Genomic DNA, 25,386 nt, shown 5'->3' on the forward strand with positions numbered 1-25,386 from the left:
GCTCCACACCCAGCATGGACAGTGACATGGGGCTTGATCTCACCACCATGAGATCATGACCTCGGCCAAAATCAAGAGTAGGACGCTCAGCCACCCAGGTGCCTCAAGAGTTGATAGTTCATTTTAGAAAACAATGATTAGAGGGTGCCTAGGTGGCGCAGTCGGTTAAGCGTCCGACTTCAGCCAGGTCACGATCTCGCGGTCCATGAGTTCGAGCCCCGCGTCAGGCTCTGGGCTGATGGCTCAGAGCCTGGAGCCTGTTTCCGATTCTGTGTCTCCCTCTCTCTCTTCCCCTCCCCCGTTCATGCTCTGTCTCTCTCTGTCCCAAAAATAAATAAACGTTGAAAAAAAAAATTAAAAAAAAAAAAAAAGAAAACAATGATTAGGCATTTCTCAAGCTACCAGATTAACATTTACTAAATTTAATATCACTTTCTTCAATAGATACTATGTTAATCTGAATATACACATAAAAATTTTACTTCCAATTCCTTGGTAATTTCTGACCCACCGTCTTCTAAAATAACCTGCCCTATAGCAGTCCTCATAGTTGACTTATAATAGAAAAAATAAAAATAATGACACATTTGAACCACTTACTTATAAAAGTAAATCTGGACACATTTTGTATTATTTTTCTTATGTGTTTACAATGTAGAACTTGGAGATACTATAGTTTGATAGGATTCTTATTAGTGGTTTATAAATCCATGCTTATTAACATTATAATAAAAATACATACATTTGCATTCAATTTAATTTCTTAGATTATAAAGATGTGGTAAGCATTGACCATCAAATGTCATCTCTCATATACTGATAGTGCAAATTAAAGGTAACTATATTTGAAGTCCTGGAAAAAATTGCTAAGCCTTCAGCATTCCCTTGTCAAAGTAATCATCATAACTAACAAGGAGCAATAAATGACAAAAACCAGGAATACAAATAATTTTACACTATGTCAGTACTTACCATTGATCTAGCCACCATGCTTAGTCTCTGATGATCTTAATTCTGAAATTCCATTTCCTTTAAGAACTAATGTAAAATACATATAAGGTCCCACGAAATTCAAATAGTTATTCTAGATTGGTCTTGGTTTTACAATCAGGAAGAAACAGATCATGAGGCATGTTAAACTGTGTAAATAAAAGAATTATTCCTTTTATACAGCATTTTTTGTATTCTTCCTTGTTATCTAAACCAGATATCCATATGCTGCTGTGTATATGGATAGGTGAAAAATCTTATAAGTAAAATGGCAAGTGGTATATACATCAAGAGAGCTAGCCCATCAGTGTATTTTATATAATTCTTGTTCTGTTTTAGGCCACCTGTACTTTCCAGAAAGGAGTAACTTTTCTCCTCGTATAGTAAAAGACTCACTGCATACAGTTTTTCTTTTTATATGGGGTAGAAGAGGCTGCTTCAGTATTCAATAAAAAATTTAGGGGTGCCTGGGTGGCTCAGTTGGTTAAGCGTCCAACTTTCACTAAGGTCATGATCTTGCAGTTTGTGAGTTCAAGCCCCACATCAGGCTCTGTGCTGACACCTCAGAGCCTGGAACCTGCTTCAGATTCTGTGTCTCCCTCCCTCTCTGCTCCTCCCCTCCTCACACTCTGTCTGTCTCTCTCTCAAATAAGTAAACATTAAAAAAATTTTTTTTAATTTAATGACAATTTCTGAGGCCTATTTCCTTAGGTTTTACTGACTATAAATTCCAGTATTTTTCAAAAAGAATTTTACATATTTATTCAACAAAAATTTATATAGTTTTATAATGTGAAAAATCCTGTACTAGGTGTTTTGGAGACAGTAGTGAACATCAGAGACTTGATCTCTTACCTTCTGGAACCTAAAATCTAGTGGCAGATACAACATTAAAGTATATACATAATCACTTCTATAATTGAAGTTGTAATGTTATATGAAGGAAGTAGGCAGAATGTTATGAGAGGTATCCTCACAGTCTATGGGAGGAAGGGAAGGCTTGTTTGAGAAAGTGACATGAATCAGTGAGTATACTGGTGTAACAAAGCCTATGGTTCTAATCAGATCTGAAGCCAAATCTGTGGTTTCTTTTGTGTTTAAGCTGTATGAGTTGGGTATCTGTTGCTTACATCTGAGGGGTCTAATATGACATTTAATGTCAAATAAGATGTAAAACAACTTTTGTTCAAGGTATTTTAAAGAAAAGACAATTATTAGATTTTGGGTTGCCATTTGAATTTCAGATTGCAAATCATTTTTCTGAGATAATTTTTTCATGTCCATTCTCTAAAGAAAAAGTAATAGGGACGCCTGGGTGGCTCAGTCCATTAAGTGTCCAACTTGGGCTCAGGTCATGATCGGGTCATGACAGAGGGCTCAATCCCACAAACCATGAGATCATGACCTGAGCCGAAATCAACAGTCAGAGGCTTAGCTGACAGAGCCACCCAGGTGCCCTGAGAACATTTTAAATATTTATGCAAGTTTTGTATACTGCCTATCATTCTCACCTGGTAGGCCTTAACAAGTATTTCTTAATTATTATTAGGTTAGGCACATCTTTACTTTTGAGATCTTTTTATTTTTATACCCATTAAGTACAGAAGGTAAGAAAGTGAAAGACTAATTCAACAGATGTGGAATATTACTAGTTACAAAAAAACCTCAATGTATAATTCAAATATTTTTATATGATCAGAAGGCATCAATTAATCATAAAGTTGGGCAAAAGAATAAAAATGAGACTAATGAGTAATATTTTAACATATTTTAATGTTTCCCCTTCAAGATGCATTGGAAGACAAAATTATTTCTTCCTTGGCTAGAAAAAACAGGCATAACTTTTGCAAGTAGTTATTTTTCAGACCAATTTGAACCATGGTATAACTGAATTAATATAAAATGCCTTCCTACTGAATACTTGCTTTACCATTGAAAAGACTTTAAAAGTTACTTTAAAATATCTTTTGTCTCAGGGCACATGGGTGGCTCAGTTGGTTGAGCATCTGACTTTGGTTCAGGTCATGATCTCGCAGTTTGTGAGTACAAGCCCGGCATTGGACTCTGTACTGGCAGCTCGGAGCCTGGAGCCTGCTTCAGATTGTGTGCGTGTGTCTCTCTCTCTGCCCCTCTCCCGCTCATGCTCTCTCTCAAAAATAAAGATTAAAAAAACTTCTGTCCCTTCATTTGATATATGTAGCATATCTTAATAAATTTTTAAAAATCTGAACATTAAATTACCTTATGCTTTGCATGAAAATCTCTATCATCTGTCTCTAAAACAAGTAAGACCACCATTCATCAAGCACTCACCATGAGCTAAGTGCCAGGTCAAACACTTTAATACTCCCAAAGATCCTCTTTAATAGGTAGGGTGATCAACCCCAATTTTAAAATGAGGAAACTGAAGCAAAGAGGATAAATAACTGGAAGAGTCAAACTTCAGCATCAATATTTCAATGTTTAAACCCAGACAGTAACACCAGGGCCCACACTCTTTACTATTCAATACTCTATCCATCATCCTTCTGCTGTTACACTCTCTTGTGATTCATCAATCTGGAGCTACAAATACTCATGAAAAACAATACGTCCTAAAACACACCAAAAAAAAAAAAAAATTATAAGGTGAGCTGATACTTTGGAAAAATTACTTTCTAAAAAGTAGGGTAGTTTAAAGTTCTAAAAAGAATATCATATTAACCTCAAATCAAAAAAGGTATACTATTAAATAAATGACGTTTTAAGAGACAAATTCTCAGCAAGATGTTAGTATTAGAATACAAAGTGATGTATTTAGAAGCAGAAATGCTGAGCTGCAAACAACCTGGGTGTGAGTCAGAGAATATTAGGACAGGCCTGTCCACCAGGGATGTAGATTTGATTGTATGTGACTTGTGTCAGCTTTGGAGAAATCAAGAGCAAACTATAAAAGCAAGCAATGGGAATGTTTCTAAACGAGCCATTCAGCCTCTAAGGCAAGTTATATGGAGCAATTGAAATTCAAAGGGAAAGCATCAACATGCCAGCCAGGTTTATACATTGCTTGTTCATTCATTCCTTCAAAAGATCAGAAAAACTTTATTTAAAAAATTGTAATTTTGGGGACACCTGGGTGTCTCAGTTGGTTCAACCTGTGACTTCAGCTCAGGTCATGATCTCTTGGTTCATGAGTTCCAGCCCTGCATTGGGCTCTCTACTGTCAGCGCAGAGCCCACTTCAGATCTTCAGTCTCCCTCTCTCTCTGCCCCTCATGTGTGTGCACCCGCTCGCACTCTTTTTTTTTAATTATTAAATTTATTGTCAAATTGGTTTCCATACAACACCCAATGCTCTTCCCAACAGGTGCCCTCCTCAATGCCCATCACTTAAAGCTTGTGCCCTCCTCAATGCCCATCACTTTCCCCTCCCTCCCACCCCCCGTCAACCCTGTTTATTCTCAGTTTTTAAGAGTCTCTTATGATTGGGCTCCCTCCCTCTCTAACTTTTTTTTTCCTTCCCCTCCCCCATGGTCTTCTGTTAAGTTTCTCAGGATCCACATAAGAGTGAAAACATATGGTATCTGTCTTTCTCTGTATGACTTATTTCACTTAGCATAACACTCTCCAGTTTCATCCACGTTGCTACAAGTGGACATATTTCATTCTTTCTCATTGCCACATAGTATTCCATACAGCACTTTCAACAATAGCCAAATTATGGAAAGAGCCTAAATGTCCATCAACTGATGAATGGATAAAGAAATTGTGGTTTATATACACAATGGAATACTATGTGGCAATGAGAAAGAATGAAATATGGCCTTTTGTAGCAACGTGGATGGAACTGGAGAGTGTGATGCTAAGTGAAATAAGCCATACAGAGAAAGACAGATACCATATGGTTTCACTCTTATGTGGATCCTGAGAAACTTAACAGAAACCCATGGGGGAGGGGAAGGAAAAAAAAAAAAGAGGTTAGAGTGGGAGAGAGCCAAAGCATAAGAGACTCTCAAAAACTGAGAACAAACTGAGGGTTGATAGGGGTGGGAGGGAGGGAAGGGTGGGTGATGGGTATTGAGGAGGGCACCTTTTGGGATGAGCACTGGGTGTTGTATGGAAACCAATTTGACAATAAATTTCATACATTGAAAAAAAAAAGAAAAAATATAAATAAATATCAAAACCTTTAAAAAAATAAATGTACCACTGACCTATTATCATACTTTAAATAAATAAATAAATAAATAAATAAATAAATAAATAAATAAATTTTAAAAACACACAGTCCAAAGTTTTCTTAAATTCTTTCTGTCATTAGCTAAATCATTTCTCTGACTTCTAAAAGTCTTTGGGAAAGCTTAATTTCATACAATTGTCATGTGTTGTGGACACCCTGAAGAAACAAGAAAGAGTCTCACTCCAAATATGCTTTGTATATTGAGACTGATGACATCACACACACCCCAGTAGGGTATGAAAAGGTTTATTACTCACATAATGATGTTTTCTGGAGAAAGCAGGCCAGGCCTATCTAGTTCTCTGAAAATGGCTTGAGAGATCAGAGACATCAGAGAGATCAGACACTGACTGTGGGTTTTTAAGATGGTGTGGGATGGGGCCAAAACAAGAGTTCCTATACATGGTTTGAACTTCCCACTAGTGCCAAAGGTGGGAACCTGGGCTTTCTTACCAGATTGATCAGATATGGGGCAGAAGGGGAAGAAAGTGCGGTGAAGCTTAAAGCTTGTGAGCATTCACACACCAAAATATGGAGTCAGACTTTTTATTACTCAATAACTCTATATAACTAATTTACAAAATACAAAGACATTGAACATTATGCTTATATAATTTCATCAAATTTTAAATATCTTCATTTATCTATATAATTGACAAGCAAATACTGCATATAAAACATAAAGGTGAGTTTTTTTGTTAGAGACAGAAAACAAAATTTTAAATGTTTTTCAAAAAAGTTTAAGCAAAAAATATAACAGTATCATCATTAATACAACAATCTAATTCTCAGAAATTACTCTAGCCCTTCACATTAATTTCTTTCCATTAAAGATATTAGAATAACTGATAAAATTAGAATTTTATTATTTGTTGTATTCAAAAAAATAACAGATTTAATTCACTATCAATAAAATAAATTATGTGAGATTATCACTGATGTACCACACTTTTTTTTGAAGTACCACCACTCTTTATAGTGAAGCACAGTAATTTTAAGAGCATTTTTTAGTAGCTAAGGTACAAAGTATACCTCAGGATTAATTCTGCATAGTTACTGCCATCTTCTGATGGCCTGAAGTTTTCATTCTTATCAAAGCACCTAAATTACTACAAGAATGAAACTTAGGTTCTGGGGAGAAGCAGGTTTAATATTTATAGTAAATATTAATGGAAAAGTATCAAATTCTATTAATTCTGCCTAAATATGGCTTGCAAAATCAAAACCAAAATAATGATAGCAAATGCTGCAAATAAAATAAAATTAGATGACATAGGCTTAATTTCCATCAATATTTAAATATATAATCAAATAATGTAACTATGCTAACCTATTTATTATTGCTTTAACCAACAAAATAAAGTAGTCTTCATTTTTAAAGTAATAATGTAAATTTATGCCCTAGATGGTTACAGAGCAGTTAAATAATTCAAGAAATTAGTAATTAGTTCAAAAAAAGGTAAATTGCGTTGTATTTTGTGAGGAAGATGAAAAACCTTTTACAGAAGAAGGTGCTGAGTTTTGATCCTGTTCAAATGAAAATGGAAAACTAAAATCATCTTTTCCAGTTCCAAATGTATGAGTTGAAGAGTCTGATGAAAAAGAAAATGTAAAGGCATCTTCTCCTTCTGGTTTCCCAAATAAGTTTCCTGAGGAAGGTAAATATTATAATATCATGCTATTCATGCTACATAATTTGCATAACCTACTAAGTTACAGTATGCTGCAAACAATGCGTAGGGTAACATCTTATTGCTTATTAAGCAGATACTTAACTATATTCCTCCTATGGGCAAAGAATTGTCCTTTGTACTATGAAAAAACAGATTCAAACTTAAACCCTGTTTTCGAGTAATTTGAACACAAGTATAAAAAGGGCCAGTATATATGGTAGAAAAAAGGGTAAAGCACCTCAAATGGAGAGAATACCACAGAGGCACAGAAACAGGCATGCATAAGAAGTATAAGGATAACAGAAATCAATTCAGCTCGTCAGGAAAACTAAGAAATAATAGTCATTAAAAGGGTATTAATGAAGATGAGCTTGGAAAGACTACTGAATGTCCAACTACAGAATCTGGACTTTATTTGATATGTAAGAGGAAGCCATTAAAAGTTTTCAAGTGGAGCTATGACAGGATTTGAACTGCTTTATAAGGATTACTAAGGAAAGAATGTGTAGAAAGGTTGAAATAGTAGAGCATTTAGAAGTCAGAATAACAGGAAAGGGATGACGAAAGCTTGGTCTTACAGTCATAGCAAAGGGAATGGAGAAAGAAATGCTGGGTCTGAGAGATAACTGCAGAAGTCAAATTTACTCAACTATTATTGATGAGTTACTACAATGTATTGTTTGTAGTACCGAAGGAAATGGACAGAACAGTGAAATGGACAGAACAGTGAAAAAGCTTCTATAGTTTCAAAAGGAATTTTTGTATATGTGCTGCCGAAGCAAGCACTTCAAAAGGAATTTTTGAAATAAACTTTACATAAATAATTTTAACGACTTTAAGAATTGCCCCTAAGGAAAAATATTGTTTCTCATTCATTATATTATGTAAGACTATAAAAATAAAAATATTTTAAATATCTTAATTAGAATTCTTAATTATTACTAAACAACATAAAATGCACAGTAATCTAAAACCTTATTTGAAGCAAGTCTTTTAAAGCACCTGTATTTCTTCCATAGAGAAACAATTCAATTAGTACATTAAGCAAAATAATTTATTTTGTGGCACTTTGAAGTTTCATATATCTTTAAACATCTCAATTATTTCATTCTAAATAAAGGTGAACCAACCAGAAGTAGAAGAGATAGATGGAGGGATGGTTAGATAGACAGATGGACTGACTGATTACCATATACCTGAGTTCTTCCTCTCTCCATTTTTCCACTGACTTCAGTGTACATCCATAATACTAAAATAAAGGAAAGTAGCTCTAATATAGCTATAGATTCAGAAAGAACTAAAAGCTTAAATCTGCCTTTGAATAAATGAATTTGATGTTTACATTTAATTTCAGAAGAAAAGAAGTTCATATGAAGTCTTCATAAAACTCCCATGTTCATTATAAATAAAATAGATTACTGTGCAAGGTTCTGTGGACAATTCAAAGGTGAGTAAAACAGAACCCCTGTCCTCAAAGACCTGTGATTAGGAGAGATTTTATATATATTCATAAATAATAACAGAGAGTAGAATATTCAAAAAGTAAATAAAAAAGAAACATTCAGAAAAGTGAAGGAGACATTTTTTTTGGAATGAAAGGCTGAAGACAAAAGGATTTATGGAACTTGGTTTTTAACAGATAGTTAGAAAGAATTAGAAATTGAGGATTTCAGGAAGAAAAAAATGGGTAAGAAAGTACAGGCATATTTGGGATGCAGTGAATTCTTTAGTTTGGCCAAAAGCATACATTATTCTTATAAGAGAAAAGGCTTAAAAGGTATGTTGGAGCAAGGTTAGAAAAACAGGAGCATAATTTGATACTCCATGGGGAGCCACTAAAGATATTAACTAGGGAAAATAATGTGATTTTATATGTAGAAAATCCTAGATACTCTACCAAAAAAACTGTTAGATCTAATCAATGAATTCAGCCAAGTTGCAGGATACAAAATTAATACACAAAAATCAGTAACATTTCTATACGCTAACAATAATCTGAAAAAGAAATTTTAAAAAATAATCCTCTTTACAATAGAGTAATATTGCAAATATTGTACAGAATAAAATATTTAGGAATAAACTTAACCAAGAATGGTGAAAGATCTCTATTCTGAAAACTACAAGACACTGATGAAAGAAATTATGGAAGATACAAATATATGGAAAAGTACCCTGTGTTCATAGATTGGAAGAATTAATATTGTTAAAATATCAATACCACTGAAAGCCATCTATAGATTCAATGCAATCCCTACCAAGATTCCAATGGCATTTTTTATAGAATTAGAAAAAACCCTCCCAAATTTATACACAACCACAAAAAACTCCCAAAAGCCAAACAATCCTGCAAAAGAAGAACAAAATGGGAGACATTATACTTCCTGGTTTCAATTAAACTACAAAGCTAATATTAATCAAAACAATATGGCACTGGCACAAAAACAAGCAGATCAACAGAACAGGGCTTGCATATACAGTCAACTAATATTTGACAAGTGAGTTAAGGACAGAGAGAAGACAGTCTCTTCAATAAATAGTGCCGAGAAAATTGGGATACTGACATGTAAAAAGGATGAAACTAGATCCCTATACCACTCACAAAAATTAATGTGAAATGGATTAAAGACTTAAATGTAAGACCTAAAACCATGAATGTCCTAAAAGAAAACATAGGAACAAAGCTCCTTGCCACTGTCTTGACTTTTTGGGTATGATACCTACAGCATAACCAATAAAATAAAAAACAGACAAGTGTAACTACATCAAATTAAAAAGCTTCTGCACAGCAAAAGAAACAACAAAGTGAAAGTTAAAAGACAACCTATGGAATAGGAAAAATATTTGCAAATCATGTATGTGATAAGGGGGATTAATATCCAAAATACATAAAGACCCCATACAAATCAGTAGAAAAAAACAAATAATCCAATTAAAAATAGGCAAATGACCTGGATAGACATTTTTCCAAAAGGCCAACAGGTACTATGGTGGCCAACGGGCATATGAAAGGATGCTCAACATCACTAGTCATTAGTGAAATGCAAATCAAAACCACAATGAGAATTCATCTCATACCTGTTAGAATGCTCATCATCAAAAAGACAAGAGATAACAAATGCTGGCAAGGATGTACAGAAAAGGGAACACTTGTACACCATTGGTAGGATTGTAAACTGATACAGCCACTACGGAAAACAGTCTGGAGGATTCTTAAAAATTTAAAAATAGAACAACCATATGACCCAGCAATTCTACTCTGGGAATATATCCAAAGGAAATGAAAACATTGACTCAAAAAGATTAGTGTACCTCCATGTTCATAGCAGCATAATTTATAATAGCTAAGACATAGAAACAACTTAAGTGTCCATCAGCTAATGAATGGATAAAACAGTTGTGAGGTGTATATCTATCTATGTATAGATAGATAGATAGACAGATACACACACACACACACACACACACACACACACACACACACACACAATGGAATATTAAGCCATAAAAAAACAAGGACATCTTGCCATTTAAAACAACACTGATGGACCTTAAGGGCATTATACTAATTGAAGTAAGTCAGACAGAGAAAGACAAATGATGTATGATTTCACTTACATGTGGAACTGAAGGAAAGGGAAGGGAAACCCATAGAAAAAAAATTCAGATTTGTGATTACCAGAGGTGGGAGGAGGGGGAGGGGAATTTGGAGGAAGGTGGTCAAAAGATACAAACTTCCAGTTCTAAGATAAATAAGTACTATGGAAGTAACTAAAACATGATGACTATAGTTAACACTGCTGTATGATATATAGGAAAGATATTAAGAGAGTAAATCCTAAGAGTTCTCATCACAAAGAAAAAAAATTTTTGCTTTTTCTTTTTATTATATCTATATGGGATGCTGGATACTCACTAAACTTATTACAGTAATAATTTTAAAACGTCTGTAAGTCAAACCATTATGCAGTACATCTTAAATTTGTACAGTGATGTATGTCAATTATATTAACAAACTGGGGGAAAAAAAGACTAAAAACATAAGGTCCTAAAGTTTAGGAGAAGTCAGGGAGGGAACATAGGAATTTGGTCATCACCTGTATTATAATATTTGAAAGTGCTGAAGTGAATGAGTGTCAAATGAATAAGAATGTCAAAGGAGAGAATATTAAAATTCTAATTTTATTAAATAAGGTTTAATTAAAAGAATGTCTACAATTGGTATATTCATTCTGGTCTCATAGCATTAAATGTCATTTATGACAATTTCAAAATTTATGTCTTCACCTTGCTGAATTCCAAATTCATATATACAATTTCTCACTTTACTTTTACTTAGCTATCTAACAGAGGCTTTTCAGTTGATAACACTTCCAAAACTAAACTCCCAGCTCCTGTTGGTCTCTAACATATGGCCTTCCATATTTCAATAAGTGGCAGTTCCATTCTTATTCATCAAAATCTTCTTTGTATCATCCTTATTTCTATCTCTTAATCCTTACGTCCTGTCCATTAGCAAATCCTTACAACTCTACCTTCAGAAAGCTTAATGACCAAATCCAACCTCTTCTCACCACTTCCACTACCACTATCCTTGCCACCATTAATTTTCACCTGTAGTATTTTAATTACTTCCTAATAAATCTCCCTGGTTTCACCCTTGTTTCCATATAGTCCATTCTCCATACAGTAGCCAAATAATGCTCTTAAAACCTATTAAATCATTTCAGTCCTTTGCTCAAAACTTTCCAATAAACTGCTCATCTCATTAGGAAAAAAACCCAAAGTCCTTAATTGTCTTAGGGCCCCATATGGTTTGCTCTCCCTCCAACCTCTCTGATGTAATTTCCTACCAGTTTCTCACGCCTTATTTGATTCCAATCATACCAATTTACCCACTATTCAACACACATGCTGAGTATGCTCTCATCTCAAGACCTTTGCACCCTCTGCCTAGAACACTTAACCACATAGCTTGTACCTGGCACCTCCTTCAGGTTTTTGCTCAATGGCTGCCTTTTAGTGATGCCTTCCCTGACTCCCTTGTAACAGAGTAACCAACCGCCCAATCCAAATACTCCCTATTTCCCTTATTCCGTTTACTTTTCTTCATAATACTGATCATCCACAGTAAGTAAAAAGCAAACATCAAGCCTGCATTGATCCAAGCCCACCTGGAAGAATGACCTTGAATTTGGAATTCTCATAGGTCTATTTTCTTAAAAAATATGGAATTAAAGTAAATGCTGTGTCTTCCTTGTTTAGTGTAAGACTGCACCTGAATTAGGTGAGCTGTGAGTTAGGACGCAGTCCTTGGACCTTATGATTAGAATGATATTAAAAGACTGGTGGGAAACTGAGGTTGCAGATTTTCTGTTATGCACCATGCCTTTTGTCCATAGTAGCTTTACATGTCTTGTGTGAGTGATGTGGCAAATGAAACCTTATTATTTGGGTAGCTGGTGGGCCTCTCAATGAGATAAAGACACTGTACATGCTGTTATTTCCTATCCTGTATCTTTCTATAAAGCTAAGTAAATCTAAGATTAAAAGTTGTAACGTGTGAGTCTACCAATATCTACTGTTGTTTAGTGCACTACCTGACATAATCGTTTGTCTACTTTCAGTTTCTCCCACTAGAACAAAAACCCTATGAGAACTTTGCATTCTTGTCCACTATCCTATCATCAGAGCCAAAGCAGTACTGCATATGAAATATACTATATGTATACACATATATGTTTATATTTATATGTTGAATGAATCCATTAATCATAGGATAAAAGAAGAAAGAAGATCCAATAAAAAGTAAGCACCAGAGAGAGAGGATGAAACCCAAAAACTTCAGAAGGATGAGAAGAGTCAACTATATCACATGCTGCAAAGATACTGAGTATGATAATAAATACAAAATACCCATAATGTTTGATAATTGTTAACTCTCCAGTAATATTAGAGAATTTGGTAGTGACAGAAGAAGCTAAATTACTACAAAAAATGATTAGTGAGTGATGCAGAAGTAATAGAATTTTAAAAGAATAAGCTGAGAAAAATCAGAGACAAACTAAATACAAAGTGGAGAAAGTAACATGTTTTTATATGTAGCAAACTTCAAATCACTTACCAATTTCTTGTTGTGACGAAAGAGGATTTAAATTTCCCGCAGAATAATGTTCATTAAACTGAAAAATAATTTCCATTCAATATTACTCATAAAGTCAGTAGAACAGCAAATATGACATTTGTATTTGAATAAAAACCCTAATTTTTCTATTAAGCATAATTAGAGTAGACAAAAATGGCAAAATTCTTTTTTTTTAATGGCAACATTCTATATAGCGTACTACTGTACTTTATTTTTTTTGTTTTTTTTTAATTTTTTTTAACGTTTATTTATTTTTGAGACAGAGACAGAGCATGAACGGGGGAAGGGCAGATAGAGAGGGAGACACAGAATCGGAAGCAGGCTCCAGGCTCTGAGCCATCAGCCCAGAGCCCGACACGGGGCTCGAACCCACGGACCACAAGATCATGACCTGAGCTGAAGTCGGACGCTTAACCGACTGAGCCACCCAGGTGCCCCGATACTACTGTACTTTAAAAAAGAAATCTATCTTTAAAACCTATCATTTAGCCTAAAAGAAGGCTTATTGATTTCATTCTGGCAATGGATAAAATCTTAAAAGGTGTATATATTGTGCTAAAAATAGTTCCTACTTTGGAATATTAATATAACCTAAAATTTTTTTAATGTTTATTTTTTTTTTGAGAGAGAGAGACAGTGTGAGTGGGGGAGAGACAGAGAGAGGGAAACACAGAATCTGAAGCAGGCTCCAGGCTCTGAGCTGTCAGCACAGAGCCCAATGTGGGGGGTCAAACCCACGAACTGTGAGATCATGACCTCAGCTGAAGTCAGATGTTTAACCAACTGAGCCACCCAGGCGCCCTTATATAACCTAAAATTCTAATTAATTTTTGCTTTACTCTGAAGGCCTTTTACAAATCAGGTTCTTGGTATTGTTTTCTTGCCTATAAAAGTAATGGGAAATATGAGGAAATAGGAAATATGAGGATAATAGGAAATATCAAGTTTTGCTGCCAAAAGAGTCTGTTTTCTCTGTAAAAGTTTTTTTTTTTTAAATGGGATCATGACATAGATATGACAACATAGTTTTCTGACCCATTTTTTTCTCTTAATGTTGCATTATGAGCATTTTCCCATGTCATTCTTCTTCCAAAACCAGATTCTTTTCATGGCATTTTAATATTCTTCTATATGGACATACCATACAGTTTTTTAAAGTTTTTACTTAAATTCTAGTTAGTTAACATACAGTATAATATAAATTTCAGGTGTACAATTTAGTGATTCAACACTTACATACAACACCTGGTGCTCATCACCCTGCATAATCCCCATCACCTATTTGACTCATTCCCCCATCCATCTCTCCTGTGGTAACTAACAGTTTGTTCTCTATAGTTAAGCGTCTGTTTCTTGGTTTGCAATCATTCTTTCAATTTAGACATTTAGGTTACCTCTGTTTTTTTTTTTCTAATACAAATTACACTTGAATAAATACTGTTATGCACAGATTTATATTTTTTGACAATAAGGAAAACTGTTTTTCCTGGAGATTTTATAAGTCACTTGAATTATTTTTCCGTGATTTATTCACCTAAAGAACTTGTATATATCTTATTAATCTCTATAAGCTCTTCATATATTAAAGATATTAATCTCTTCTACTATTATTGCAAATATTGCATATCACATTATCATTTTGCCTTAAAAAAATTTTTTTAACAGGGGCACATGGGTGGCTCAATTGGTTGAGTGTCCGACTCCTGATTTCAACTCAGCTCATGATCCCAGGATTGGGGGATCAAGCCCCACATTGGGCTCAGCACTGAGTGTGGAGCCTCCTTAAGCTTCTCTCTCTCTCTCTCTCTCTCTCTCTCTCTCTCTCTCTCTCTTTCTCTCTCTCTCTCTCTCTCTCCGTCCCTCTCCCCCATGCTTCCTCTCTCTTAAAAATAAAAAGAAATTAAAATATAACAATTTTATATGGAACCAAACCCTTCTATTTTCTTTTGGCTCATCTTCCACTGTTTTAATGCTCAGAGAATCCTTCCTCTTCTTAAGATCTGATGAATATTTAAAGTTCCAAGACTTTTAGCCCATACCACTGATCAATTTATCAATCCTTGTACCATTACCACACTTTGCTTGCTCTAGGTTTCCCTTCACCAGTCTTATTTTCCACAATATTATCTTATTATTGTCTGTAAATCTATAATACTATTTCATTCATAAAATGTATAAATTGTCTTATCTTTTTATCAGTCTAATGATGACTTTATAAACTCTCACTTTTTTTTCAAGGAACCAACCAATTGGCTTTGTCAATTTTCTCTATTGCTTGTTTTCTATTTCATTAATGTCTCTTATCCCCCCTTATTTTGCCATTCTATTTACTTTGGGCTTATTTTGTTCTTCCTTTTCTAGATTTTCAAGGTGAAAACTTACATCACTGATTTTAGACCTTTCTTCTTTTCCATTAATTGAATTATTTAAATATAAACTAAATTATTTAAAGCTATGGTTTTGTTCTGGTTTGGGCAACATCCTACAATTTTGATACACTGAATTTTTCGTAATCATTTCAAAATCTTTTCTAATTTCTCTCATGATTTCTTCTTTGGCCTACGACCTAATTATTCAGGTTTTTCCTTCTACCTTATTATTGATTTCTAATTTAATTATATTGTGAGCAGACAACGTACTCTGTATGATTTCAATCCTTTTAAATTATTAAGACTCATTTTATGGTTCGGAACATGGTCTTGGTGAATGTACCATTAGCACTTGAAAAGAATATAGAGGCACACCTCTGAAATATTATGAGTTTAGTTCCAGACCATCACAAAAATGTATCACAATAAAGCAAGCCGAAAGAATTTTTTGGTTTCCCAATGCATATAAAAGTTGCGTTTACACTATACTGTAATCTAGTAAGTATGCAATAACATTATGTCTAAAAAATGCACATAAATTTTAAAATACCATACTTTATTGCTAAAAAAATGCTAACCTTCATCTGAGCTTTCAGTGAGTTGTAATTACTGATCATAGACCACCATAACAAATAGTAATGAAAAAGTTTGAAATATTGTCAGAATTACCAAAATGTGACACAGAGAAAAAAGTGAGCAAATGCTGTTGGAAAAATGATGCTAGCAGACTTGCCTGACACAGGGTTACCACAAACCTTTACAAGAAAGCAGTATCTGCAAAGTACAATAAAACAAGGTATGCCTGCATAAGCTGCAGTTGCTGGATGTGTTGTTCTATAAATGTCAGGTCAAGAGGGTTGATGGTGTTGTTCAGATTTTATAGATCTTTATTGATTATGTTGTCTAATTCAATCAATTGCTTAGAGGGGGTTTTTTATTAAAAATCTCCAACTAAGTTTGTGTTTTTTTCTATTTCTCCATTTAATTAAGTCAATTTTGTTTCTTAATATTTTTTATAGTTAATATACAATGTTATATTAGTTTTGGGTGTACAACTTAGTGAATTGACAAGTTTATACATTATGCTATGTTCACCACATATACAGCTATCATCTGTCCCATTACATTGCTATTACAGTAACATTGACTTCCTTATGCTCTGCTTTTGTTTCTGTATTTTGAAGTTGTCATTAGGCACATACACATTTGTCATTGTTGTATCTTCCTAGAGAATTGGCCCTTTTGTCCTTAAGAAATGCCCTTCATGATCTCTAGCAATATTCTCTGTCTTGAAGATTATCTAAAATGATGTAAGTATAGCCATTGTGACCTTCTCTCACTTAGTTTTTATGATATATCTTTTTCCATTCATTTACTTTCAACCAGTTTTTATCTTTATATTTAAAGTATATTTCCATTACCCATTTATCTCTAATTAAGAGTCTATTTTCTGGTTTCCCTCTCTTTTTTTCCTCTATGTTCATCTGTGGTTTTTTTTTTTTTAACATTTATTCGTTTTTGAGAGAGCGTGAGCATGGGAGGACCAGAGAGAGAGAGGAAGACAGAATCCGAAGCAGCCTCCAGGCTCTGAGCTGTCAGCACAGAGCTCGACGCAGGGCTCGAACCCATGGACCAGACTGCGAGATCATGACCTGAGCCGAAGTTGGACACCCAACAGACTAAGCCACCCAGGCTCCTCTGTTCATTTGTTTTGTTTCTTAAATTCCACATATGAGTGAAATCATATGGTATTTGTGTTTCTCTGACTGACTTATTTCACTTAGTATGATATGCTCTAGCTCCATTCAGTCATTACAAATGGCAAGATTTTATTCTTTCTGATGACTGAGTAATACTCCTGTGTGTGTGTGTTTGTGTGTGTGTGTGTGTGTGTGTGTGTGTGTGTGTACACACACCACATCCTCTTTACCCATTCATCAATCGATGGACATTTGGGGTTCCTTCCATAATTTGGCTATTTTGTTTTATTTTTTTAGTTTTCAAAAAATGTTTATTTATTTTAAGGGGGGGGGGCACACTCACACACAAGCAAGGGAGGTGCACAGAAAGAGGGAGAAAGAATCCCAAGCAGGTTCTACACTGCCAACACAGAGCCCATTGTGGGGCTTTGTCCCACAAACCGATAGATCACAACCTAAGCTGAAATCAAGAGTCAGATGCTTAACCAACTGAGCACCCAGGCACCCCAATTTGGCTATTGTTGATAATGCTGCTATAACATCAGGGTGCATGTATCCCTTCAAATCAGAATTAAAAGTCATGGAATTTTAAATATTCATTAGATCTTAACAAGAGGAAGGATTCTCTGAGCATTAAAACAGTAGAAGATGAGACAAAATAAAATAGGAAAATTCCTGGATGTAGGGCAGTTCTATTTTTTAAAAAAGAGAGAGCAAGCAGGGGAGGTAAAGACAGAGGGAGACAGAGGATCCAAAGCAAGCTCCATGATGACAGCAGAGAGCCTGATGCGGGGCTCGAACTCACGAACCGTGAGATCATGACCTAAGCCGAAGTCAGACACTTAACTGACTTAACTACTCAGGCACCCCAGGGCAGTTCTACTTTTAACTTTCTGAGGAAACTTCATACAGTTTTCCACAGTGGAAAATAGTCAACTAGTGTCACATCAGAGTGTAGTCTTAACCACTACACTGTGCTGTCTCTACTGATCAAATAAAGTACATCTTAATTTTCAGTTTCAATTGCCAAATACAGAAATAAGCACTTTATTATCCTATCACTGAATAGTAGAATCACTATCACTATTAGAAGAAAATTACATCTTCTAAAAAATTAACTGATGATGTTACTATGTACACATATGTAGATAAAAATACCAACTAATAACCTGGAGAATTTTTCACACTGAGAATATGTGAAGTTTGGTTAGTAGACACATGAACTATAAAGCCAAATTTATTTTAAAGTGCCTTTAACTGCAATGTAAATCAACCCTATACTGAGATTCTTTTTTTTATAAATAGATATCAAATGAAGGTACCTGAAATTGAAAACAAAAACACAACGGGAAAACTGTGCTATTCTATCAATACTCAGAATCTTCTAAAAAATTGCCTGTGCTTCGTATTCTGCCCCAAGACAGTTTGACAGTAAAGAATTAAAATTACTTGAGGTTATAGTGTACAGTTTTTTATTTTTCTTATTTTCATCTTTTAATGTTTTACTTATTTTTATGAGAGAGAGTGCAAGCAGGGAAGGGCAGAGAGAGAGGGGGACAGAGGATCCGAAGTGGGATCTGTGCTGACAGCAGAGCCTGATGCAGAGCTTAAACTGACGAGCCATGAGATCATAACCTGAGCAAAAGTTGGATGCTTAACCGACTGAGCCACCTCCAGTGCAATTTTTTAGAAATAAAACTTTAGCTTCCACCTATTACCTGATCTGATGAGATTTCTGAATCAAATGTAGAATCAAATAGATTCAATCCAGGAGATCTAGAAGTATAATTCATAAGAAAAGAAAATCCAGGGGATTCCTTTTGTGTTTGACCTTCAGGCATTATATTTCTATTTCTGTTACAGAGAAATAAGAAATAATAAAAATGTTAAAAAATATATTACTAAGTATGCAGACTGGTAAACACCATAAGAAATACCATAGAAGTAAGAATTAGCACAGTAGGGAAAGGGAAGGAATAGTTATTGAGGTGACAAACCTCTTGAGAAAAAGATAGTTTGAAGTGAAAAATGTTAAATAAAGTAGAACAATCAAGTATGGGATGATGATAACAATGAAGTTCAACTGAGAATAAACCCTAAACTGCGTTCAGGGTCTATTCTAGGTATTTCCATTGGCATTAACTTACGTATTCCTCACAGTATCTCTATGAAATAGATATTACCACCTCCATTTTACAGAAGAAAATTTTGAAGCATAGAAAGGTTAAATGACTTTCTCCAAGAAATGTAAATGCCAACTTAAATTCAGCAATCCAGATTCAAAGTCCAAGCTTTTAACTTTGAGGCTATACTGTCCCCAACACATTGAAAGCCAACTACAAGATTTTAGTCTTAATGAGAAGTCAGTCATTACATACTGTTGCATAAGGAAGTTAAACTAGAAAATGATTTGGGAAAAATAACTAGAGAAGACAGTATACAACACAGTGGTCAAATGCATGAATTCTGGAGGCAGAAATGCCTGGGTTTGAATCACAACTCTATCACTAATGAGTTGTATCACCTGTGATTCTGTTTCCTCTTCCTCTAAGTATAATAGTGTATTTACATCTCATAAAGTTTATAAAATGTTTAGACACAGTTAATGCTATTGTTAAATATAATAGATATCTGAAGATACTTCCATAACTGTCTCCATGACCATCAATGAATCACTTAACTTTACAGATTAGTTTTCTCATCCATAAACAGAGGTTTTAGTATATGGCTGCCATTCTTTTTACAGTTCTCAGATTTGATGATGAGTTCTAGTTTGAACATACTGTGAGTCAACAGCATGACTTTCACATATAAAACGTTTATTAACAATTCAAACTACAGAAGTAGAAAATGGGTGAGAGATTCCTGAAGTGAAATTTGTTTGACATATGTTTTTAAAAAATCTTAAGGTAAAAAAAAAAGAATCTTAAGGTTTGTATTTTTAAAAGGGATTAAACTACACAAAAAGGTTAAATGCAGCACTATTCTCTTGGCTGCAATCTACAAATCTGTGGTTTCCAAAGTTAAATAATCATGTTAGAGATATTTCTGCCTACCTAGGTTACTTGACAGATGGCAATTCTTGCTTTAGACAACATAAAGGAAAATTACAGCTGGAACATTATTCAGTGATGTCCACAAGCTATACCGTACGTGACAGTTGCTTTTCAGCTTGACATTTAACATTTTTCCATACAGTTTTTATCCTTTGGAAAAATCTAAAATCTATATACTATTGCACTGGGTAAGTACTCAGAATCTATGCCATCTTCATCTAAGTGTTGTAGGAAAAATGGGGAAGAGGTTCTATGGAACAAGAATGGCAGAATGCTAATAATTATTTGAACAGGATAATAGGTACATGGAGGTTCGTTATGCTAGTCTCTCCTTTATGTATTTGAAATATTCCATATAAAAACCTTTTTAAAGTTATAGGTACTAGGCATTTTACTATTCCCATCAATTATTTACATAATATCGGCCCAGTATATAGATTCTTTAATTATAATTATTGATTAAAATCCTACATTTCAAAAGAGGGGGTTTTAGGAAACAATGATTTCTCCAAAGGTTCAGGTGTTTTCACAGCTTCAGGAGTTCTTAAAAATAAAGGAATTTCAGGAGTTCGTGGAAAATTCTCAGTCCTTTCTTCTACTTCATCACTATTATCTTCTATTGGCTTCCCAAAACGTTCTGCGCATATAACCTACAAATTCAAAATAACAGAAAACTATAAAAATGAATGCTATTACATTAACAAACTCACATATATATAAAAGTGTATGAGGTAGAAAACACCATATTAATCTATTATGTTATCATTTCATAGACAAAAGAACTAAAATATTAATTGATGAAAGTGGTATCAAAATATAACTGCAAAATACGGAAAAATAACTATTTTTAATTTTCTAATTTTTCTTTTCTTCCCTGATCCACCTCCCCTAACTCTACCTGAAAAAGGAAAAGATAACCAGAACATACTGAAACTGATGAAGAAAAATGGTTAGGAATGACTTTTTTAAATTTCCACATCATACTCTGACTCAAGAATTGTCTATGATAGCTCTTTAAAAGGAAAAAGTAATTTAATTCTAAGCAATCTTACTCTCATCAGTTATGTTCTTTATACTTTTTTGCCCTTATAAATTCATTATACTATTTTCTCTGCAAAGGTTGAGAAATTCAATAGAAATTGACTTTTGTAAGGTAGGAATATGATTTCTCAAATATGTTTGCTATACCAAATATCATTTCAGAAACAATTCGGGTCCCTCTACCAAAAAAATTAAAATGTGCTTTTTATCTGTGTTTTTTTTTTTTTTTAATTTTTTTTCAACGTTTATTTATTTTTTTTGGGACAGAGAGAGACAGAGCATGAATAGGGGAGGGGCAGAGAGAGAGGGAGACACAGAATCGTAAATAGGCTCCAGGCTCTGAGCCATCAGCCCAGAGCCTGACGCGGAGCTCGAACTCACAGACAGCGAGACCGTGACCTGGCTGAAGTCGGACGCTTAACCGACTGCACCACCCAGGTGCCCCTTTATCTGTGTTTCTTGAGCAGTACTCTACTATGTCATTTGCCTTGTTTTAACCCTTAGTACTTAGTAAAGTCAATATACATTGCCTACATCTATCATTAAAGTTGTCCACTATTAAAATATATTTTGAAGAGATTTGTGTGATAAGCACTGGTTTTGATTAGCAAATCATTCAATTCTACCTAACAAAATTGTCTTCCTCAGTTGTAATTTAGTTGCAGTGTCAGTATATATATATATAGTCCTGTATTAATGACAATTCTTTTTTGTATATTTTCATGTCATGTAAACTTTTTGTGGCTTCATTTTTTTAATCTAAAGCTCTTCTAAAGGATAGAAGCTTTAACACCACAGCAACTCAATTACTAACCAAATAACATCTAGACCTCACATAAATAATCTTCATTAAACACAATCAGAAATTAAAGTGGAAACAATACTTTAAATTGGAATATTTTGCTTAGAAATTAGAAACCAAACATTAGACTTACTTGTGAAGTACATTTTAATTCTCTCAATGGTCTTACCGTCCCTTTATCTTCACACTCAGCATCTATTTGTTATGGGAGAAAAAACTGGGTTTTTTTACAATTGCAAATAAAACATACAAACAATAAGAAATTTAACTGTTTTTGACCCACAAAAATAGCAATTTCATATAGTTCTACCTAACACACAGAAATAAGAGAATAAAACCCACATGAACAGTTTAACAGAGAAAATTATAGAGAATACTCATGTCACCACCACCCAGGTAAAGAAATAGATCATGCATACTCCATAAGGCCCCATATTCCTCATATCCTCCTCCTCACAGATAATCATTCTCCTGCCTTGTGTGATAATTATTTCCTGGATTTGTTTTATATAGTTTTATCACCTGAGTAATATAGTCTATTTTTCCTGTTTTAAAAAGTTATATGATGAAATGGTAACGTATGTGTTGTCTTGCGTTTTTTGTTCCAGCATATGCTTGTGAAATTCATCTGTATTGCTTCTTATAGACATAACTTGCTTACTTGTATTGATGTAAAGGATTTCATTGTATAAGCACAACACAATATATCTACCTATTCTACTAACAAATGGGCATTCAGGGTGTTTCTACTTCAAGACTATTACAAACACCGATGACACATACATTCTTTTGTATATATATACTTGTATGTATGTACTTGTATTTCTCTAAGTATATATGTAGGAGTGGAATTACAAGGTATAGGGTATTTATATCTTCCATTTTACCAAATTTTAAATTTTTCCAAAGTTTAGTTTCCAAATTATTTATCAATATTTTTGTGGCACCTAGCCATCCCAAGTTACCTTAGGAGCCCATTCAGTTTCTAGTTATAATTTAGATATGGTCTCAATACTCATTTATAAATGAGTTTCTCCCAAATAGTTATGAGTTCTTATCGTCCTATATTCTCATCAACACTTAGTATTACCAGACTTTCTGAATTTGCTAATCTGTCGGATGTGTAGTATCTCACTGTGGTTTCATTTTTCAGTTTCCTAATTTGCTAAGCATCTTTTCATATGTTTATTTGAGACAAAAGTTTCTCTATTTGAAGTGCCTATTTGCGTATTTCGCACGTATTTCTAATTGGGTTGTCTGTCTTTTTCTTCTTGGTTTGTAGAACTTCTTTACACATTTTTGGAAACCAGTCCTTTGACAGTTTTATGTATTGCAAATATATTCTCTTGTCTTCTTTTTATAACATCTTTTGATGAATGGAAACTCTTAAGTTTAATATAGCCAAATTTATCAGTCTTTGTTTTATTATTGGGCTTTTTAATTATTTAAGAAATTCTTTCCTACCTCTAATATGTTTTTCTATTTGACCAACTGAAAGCTGTATAGTTTTGCCTTTTGCATTTAACAGTCACAACCATGATTTTCACCATAGATTAATTTCCTCAAAAGACAGGCTGGGAGACTGCTGAAAAGAATCTTTTTTTCCCCTAAGATAACTACGTGCCTTTTCGGGTATGAAGCCTTACCATATACGCTCAGTGGTAGCTAGGAATATGACAGATATGTGCATTTCCCCACATATCTGTATTAGGGGTGCACTGTTCCTAGAGATCAACTATTCCTCCCTGTCTAATGCTCTGTCAGCTTGGTATATATACAGGATTATAAACAGGTGGAACAAATCATATGTGAAGATAAGATAGGATTCTTTCTTCCAGAAGAAAGCAGGAAGAAAATCCATCTGCATGGAATCAGCATATTACGTTGGTTGAACCCTATTTTGAGAGTGGGAGAAACAGATTCACATTATGAGACCATTGTGAATGTGCATATATTTACAGAATTTTTCTACTGCAAAAACGAGCCAGTATTTTTAAGTTTTTATTTGAATTCCAGTTAGTTAACATGCAGTGTAATATTAGTTTAAAGTGTATTTAGTGATTCATCACTTACATACAACACCCGGTGCTCATCACAAGTGCATTCTTTAATCCCCACCTATTTAACCCCTCCCTCCACCCCCCTCTCTTCTGGTAACTATCAGTTTGTTCTCTACAGTTAAGAGTCTGTTTCTTAGTTTGCCAGTTTGCCTCTTTTTCCCTCTATGATCGTGTGTCAGTTTCTTAAATTCCATATTGGGGTGAAATCATATGGTATCTGTCTTTCTCTGACTTATTTTCCTTAGTAGGATACACTCTAGCTCCATCCACATTATTGAAAATGGTTAAGATTTCATTCTTTTTATGGCTGAGTATATCTATACACCACATCTTCTTTATCCATTCATCAGTTGATGGACACAGGCTGGGCTCTTTCCATAATTTACTTATTGTTGCTAATGTTGCTACAAACATTAAGGGGCATGTATCCCTTTCAGTTAGTATTTTTATATTCTTTGGGTAAATATCTAGTAGTGCAATTGCTGGCTTGTAGGGTAGTTCCATTTTTAATTTTATGAGGAAATTCCATACTGTTTTCCAGTGGCTGCACCAGTTTGCATTCCCACTAACAGTGCAGGAGGGTTCCCCTTTTTCCACCTCTTTGCCAACATCTGTTGTTTCCTGTGTTGTTAATTTCAGCCATTCTGACAGGTGTGAGGTGATAGCTCATTGTAGTTTTGATTTGTATTTCCCTGATGATGAGTGATGTTGAGTATCTTTTCATGTTAGACATCTGGATGTCTTCTTTGGAAAAGTGTCTATTCATGCCTTCTGCCCATGGATTATTTGCTTTCTGGGTGTTGAGTTTCTTAGTTCTTTATAGATTTTAGATACTAACACTTTATCAGATATGTCATTTGTAAATATCTTCTCCCATTCCATAGGTTGCCTTTTAGTTTTGTTGTTTCCTTCACTGTGCAGAAGCATTTTATTTTGATGAAGTCTTAACAGTTTATTTTTACTTTTGTCTCCCTTGCCTCAAGTGACATTATCTTGAAAGAAGTTGCTAGGACTAATGTCAAAGAGGTTACTGCCTGTGTTCTTCTCTCGGATCTTAATGGCTTCCTGTCTCACATTTAGGTCTTTCATCCATTTTGAATTTACTTTTATGTATGGTGTAAGAAAGTGATCTAGTTTCATTTTTTTGCATGTTGTGTGCAGTTTTCTTGACACCATTTGTTGAAGAGACTTTTTTCCAAATTGGATATTCTTTCCAGCTTTGCCAAAGATTAGGTGACCATATAATTGTGCGTCCATTTCTGGGCTTTCTATTCTGTCTCATTGATCTATGCGTCTGTTTTTGTGCCAATACCATACTGTCTTGACCACTACAGC

General features: G+C 34.3%; 1 protein-coding gene across 7 annotated transcripts in view; it reads right to left on the reverse strand.

Moving 5' to 3' along the window:
• Window positions 1-5,848: 5,848 nt before the first annotated feature.
• Window positions 5,849-25,386, reverse strand: part of CB3H14orf39 (chromosome B3 C14orf39 homolog) — a 52,451-nt gene continuing 32,913 nt past the window's right edge. For all 7 annotated transcript variants that reach the window (XM_047864472.1, XM_047864474.1, XM_047864473.1 and 4 more), the window contains exons 14-18: window positions 22,125-22,186; window positions 20,620-20,798; window positions 18,811-18,946; window positions 13,003-13,060; window positions 5,849-6,857 (exon numbers count right to left, since the gene is read on the reverse strand). In XM_047864472.1, the coding sequence (XP_047720428.1) occupies window positions 6,658-6,857; window positions 13,003-13,060; window positions 18,811-18,946; window positions 20,620-20,798; window positions 22,125-22,186 (635 nt within the window). In that variant the 3' untranslated portion in view covers window positions 5,849-6,657. The remainder of the gene's footprint in view (window positions 6,858-13,002; window positions 13,061-18,810; window positions 18,947-20,619; window positions 20,799-22,124; window positions 22,187-25,386) is intronic.

Source organism: Prionailurus viverrinus, chromosome B3, assembly GCF_022837055.1.
Source record: "Prionailurus viverrinus isolate Anna chromosome B3, UM_Priviv_1.0, whole genome shotgun sequence".
In the NCBI taxonomy this organism is placed as follows: Eukaryota; Metazoa; Chordata; class Mammalia; order Carnivora; family Felidae; genus Prionailurus; species Prionailurus viverrinus.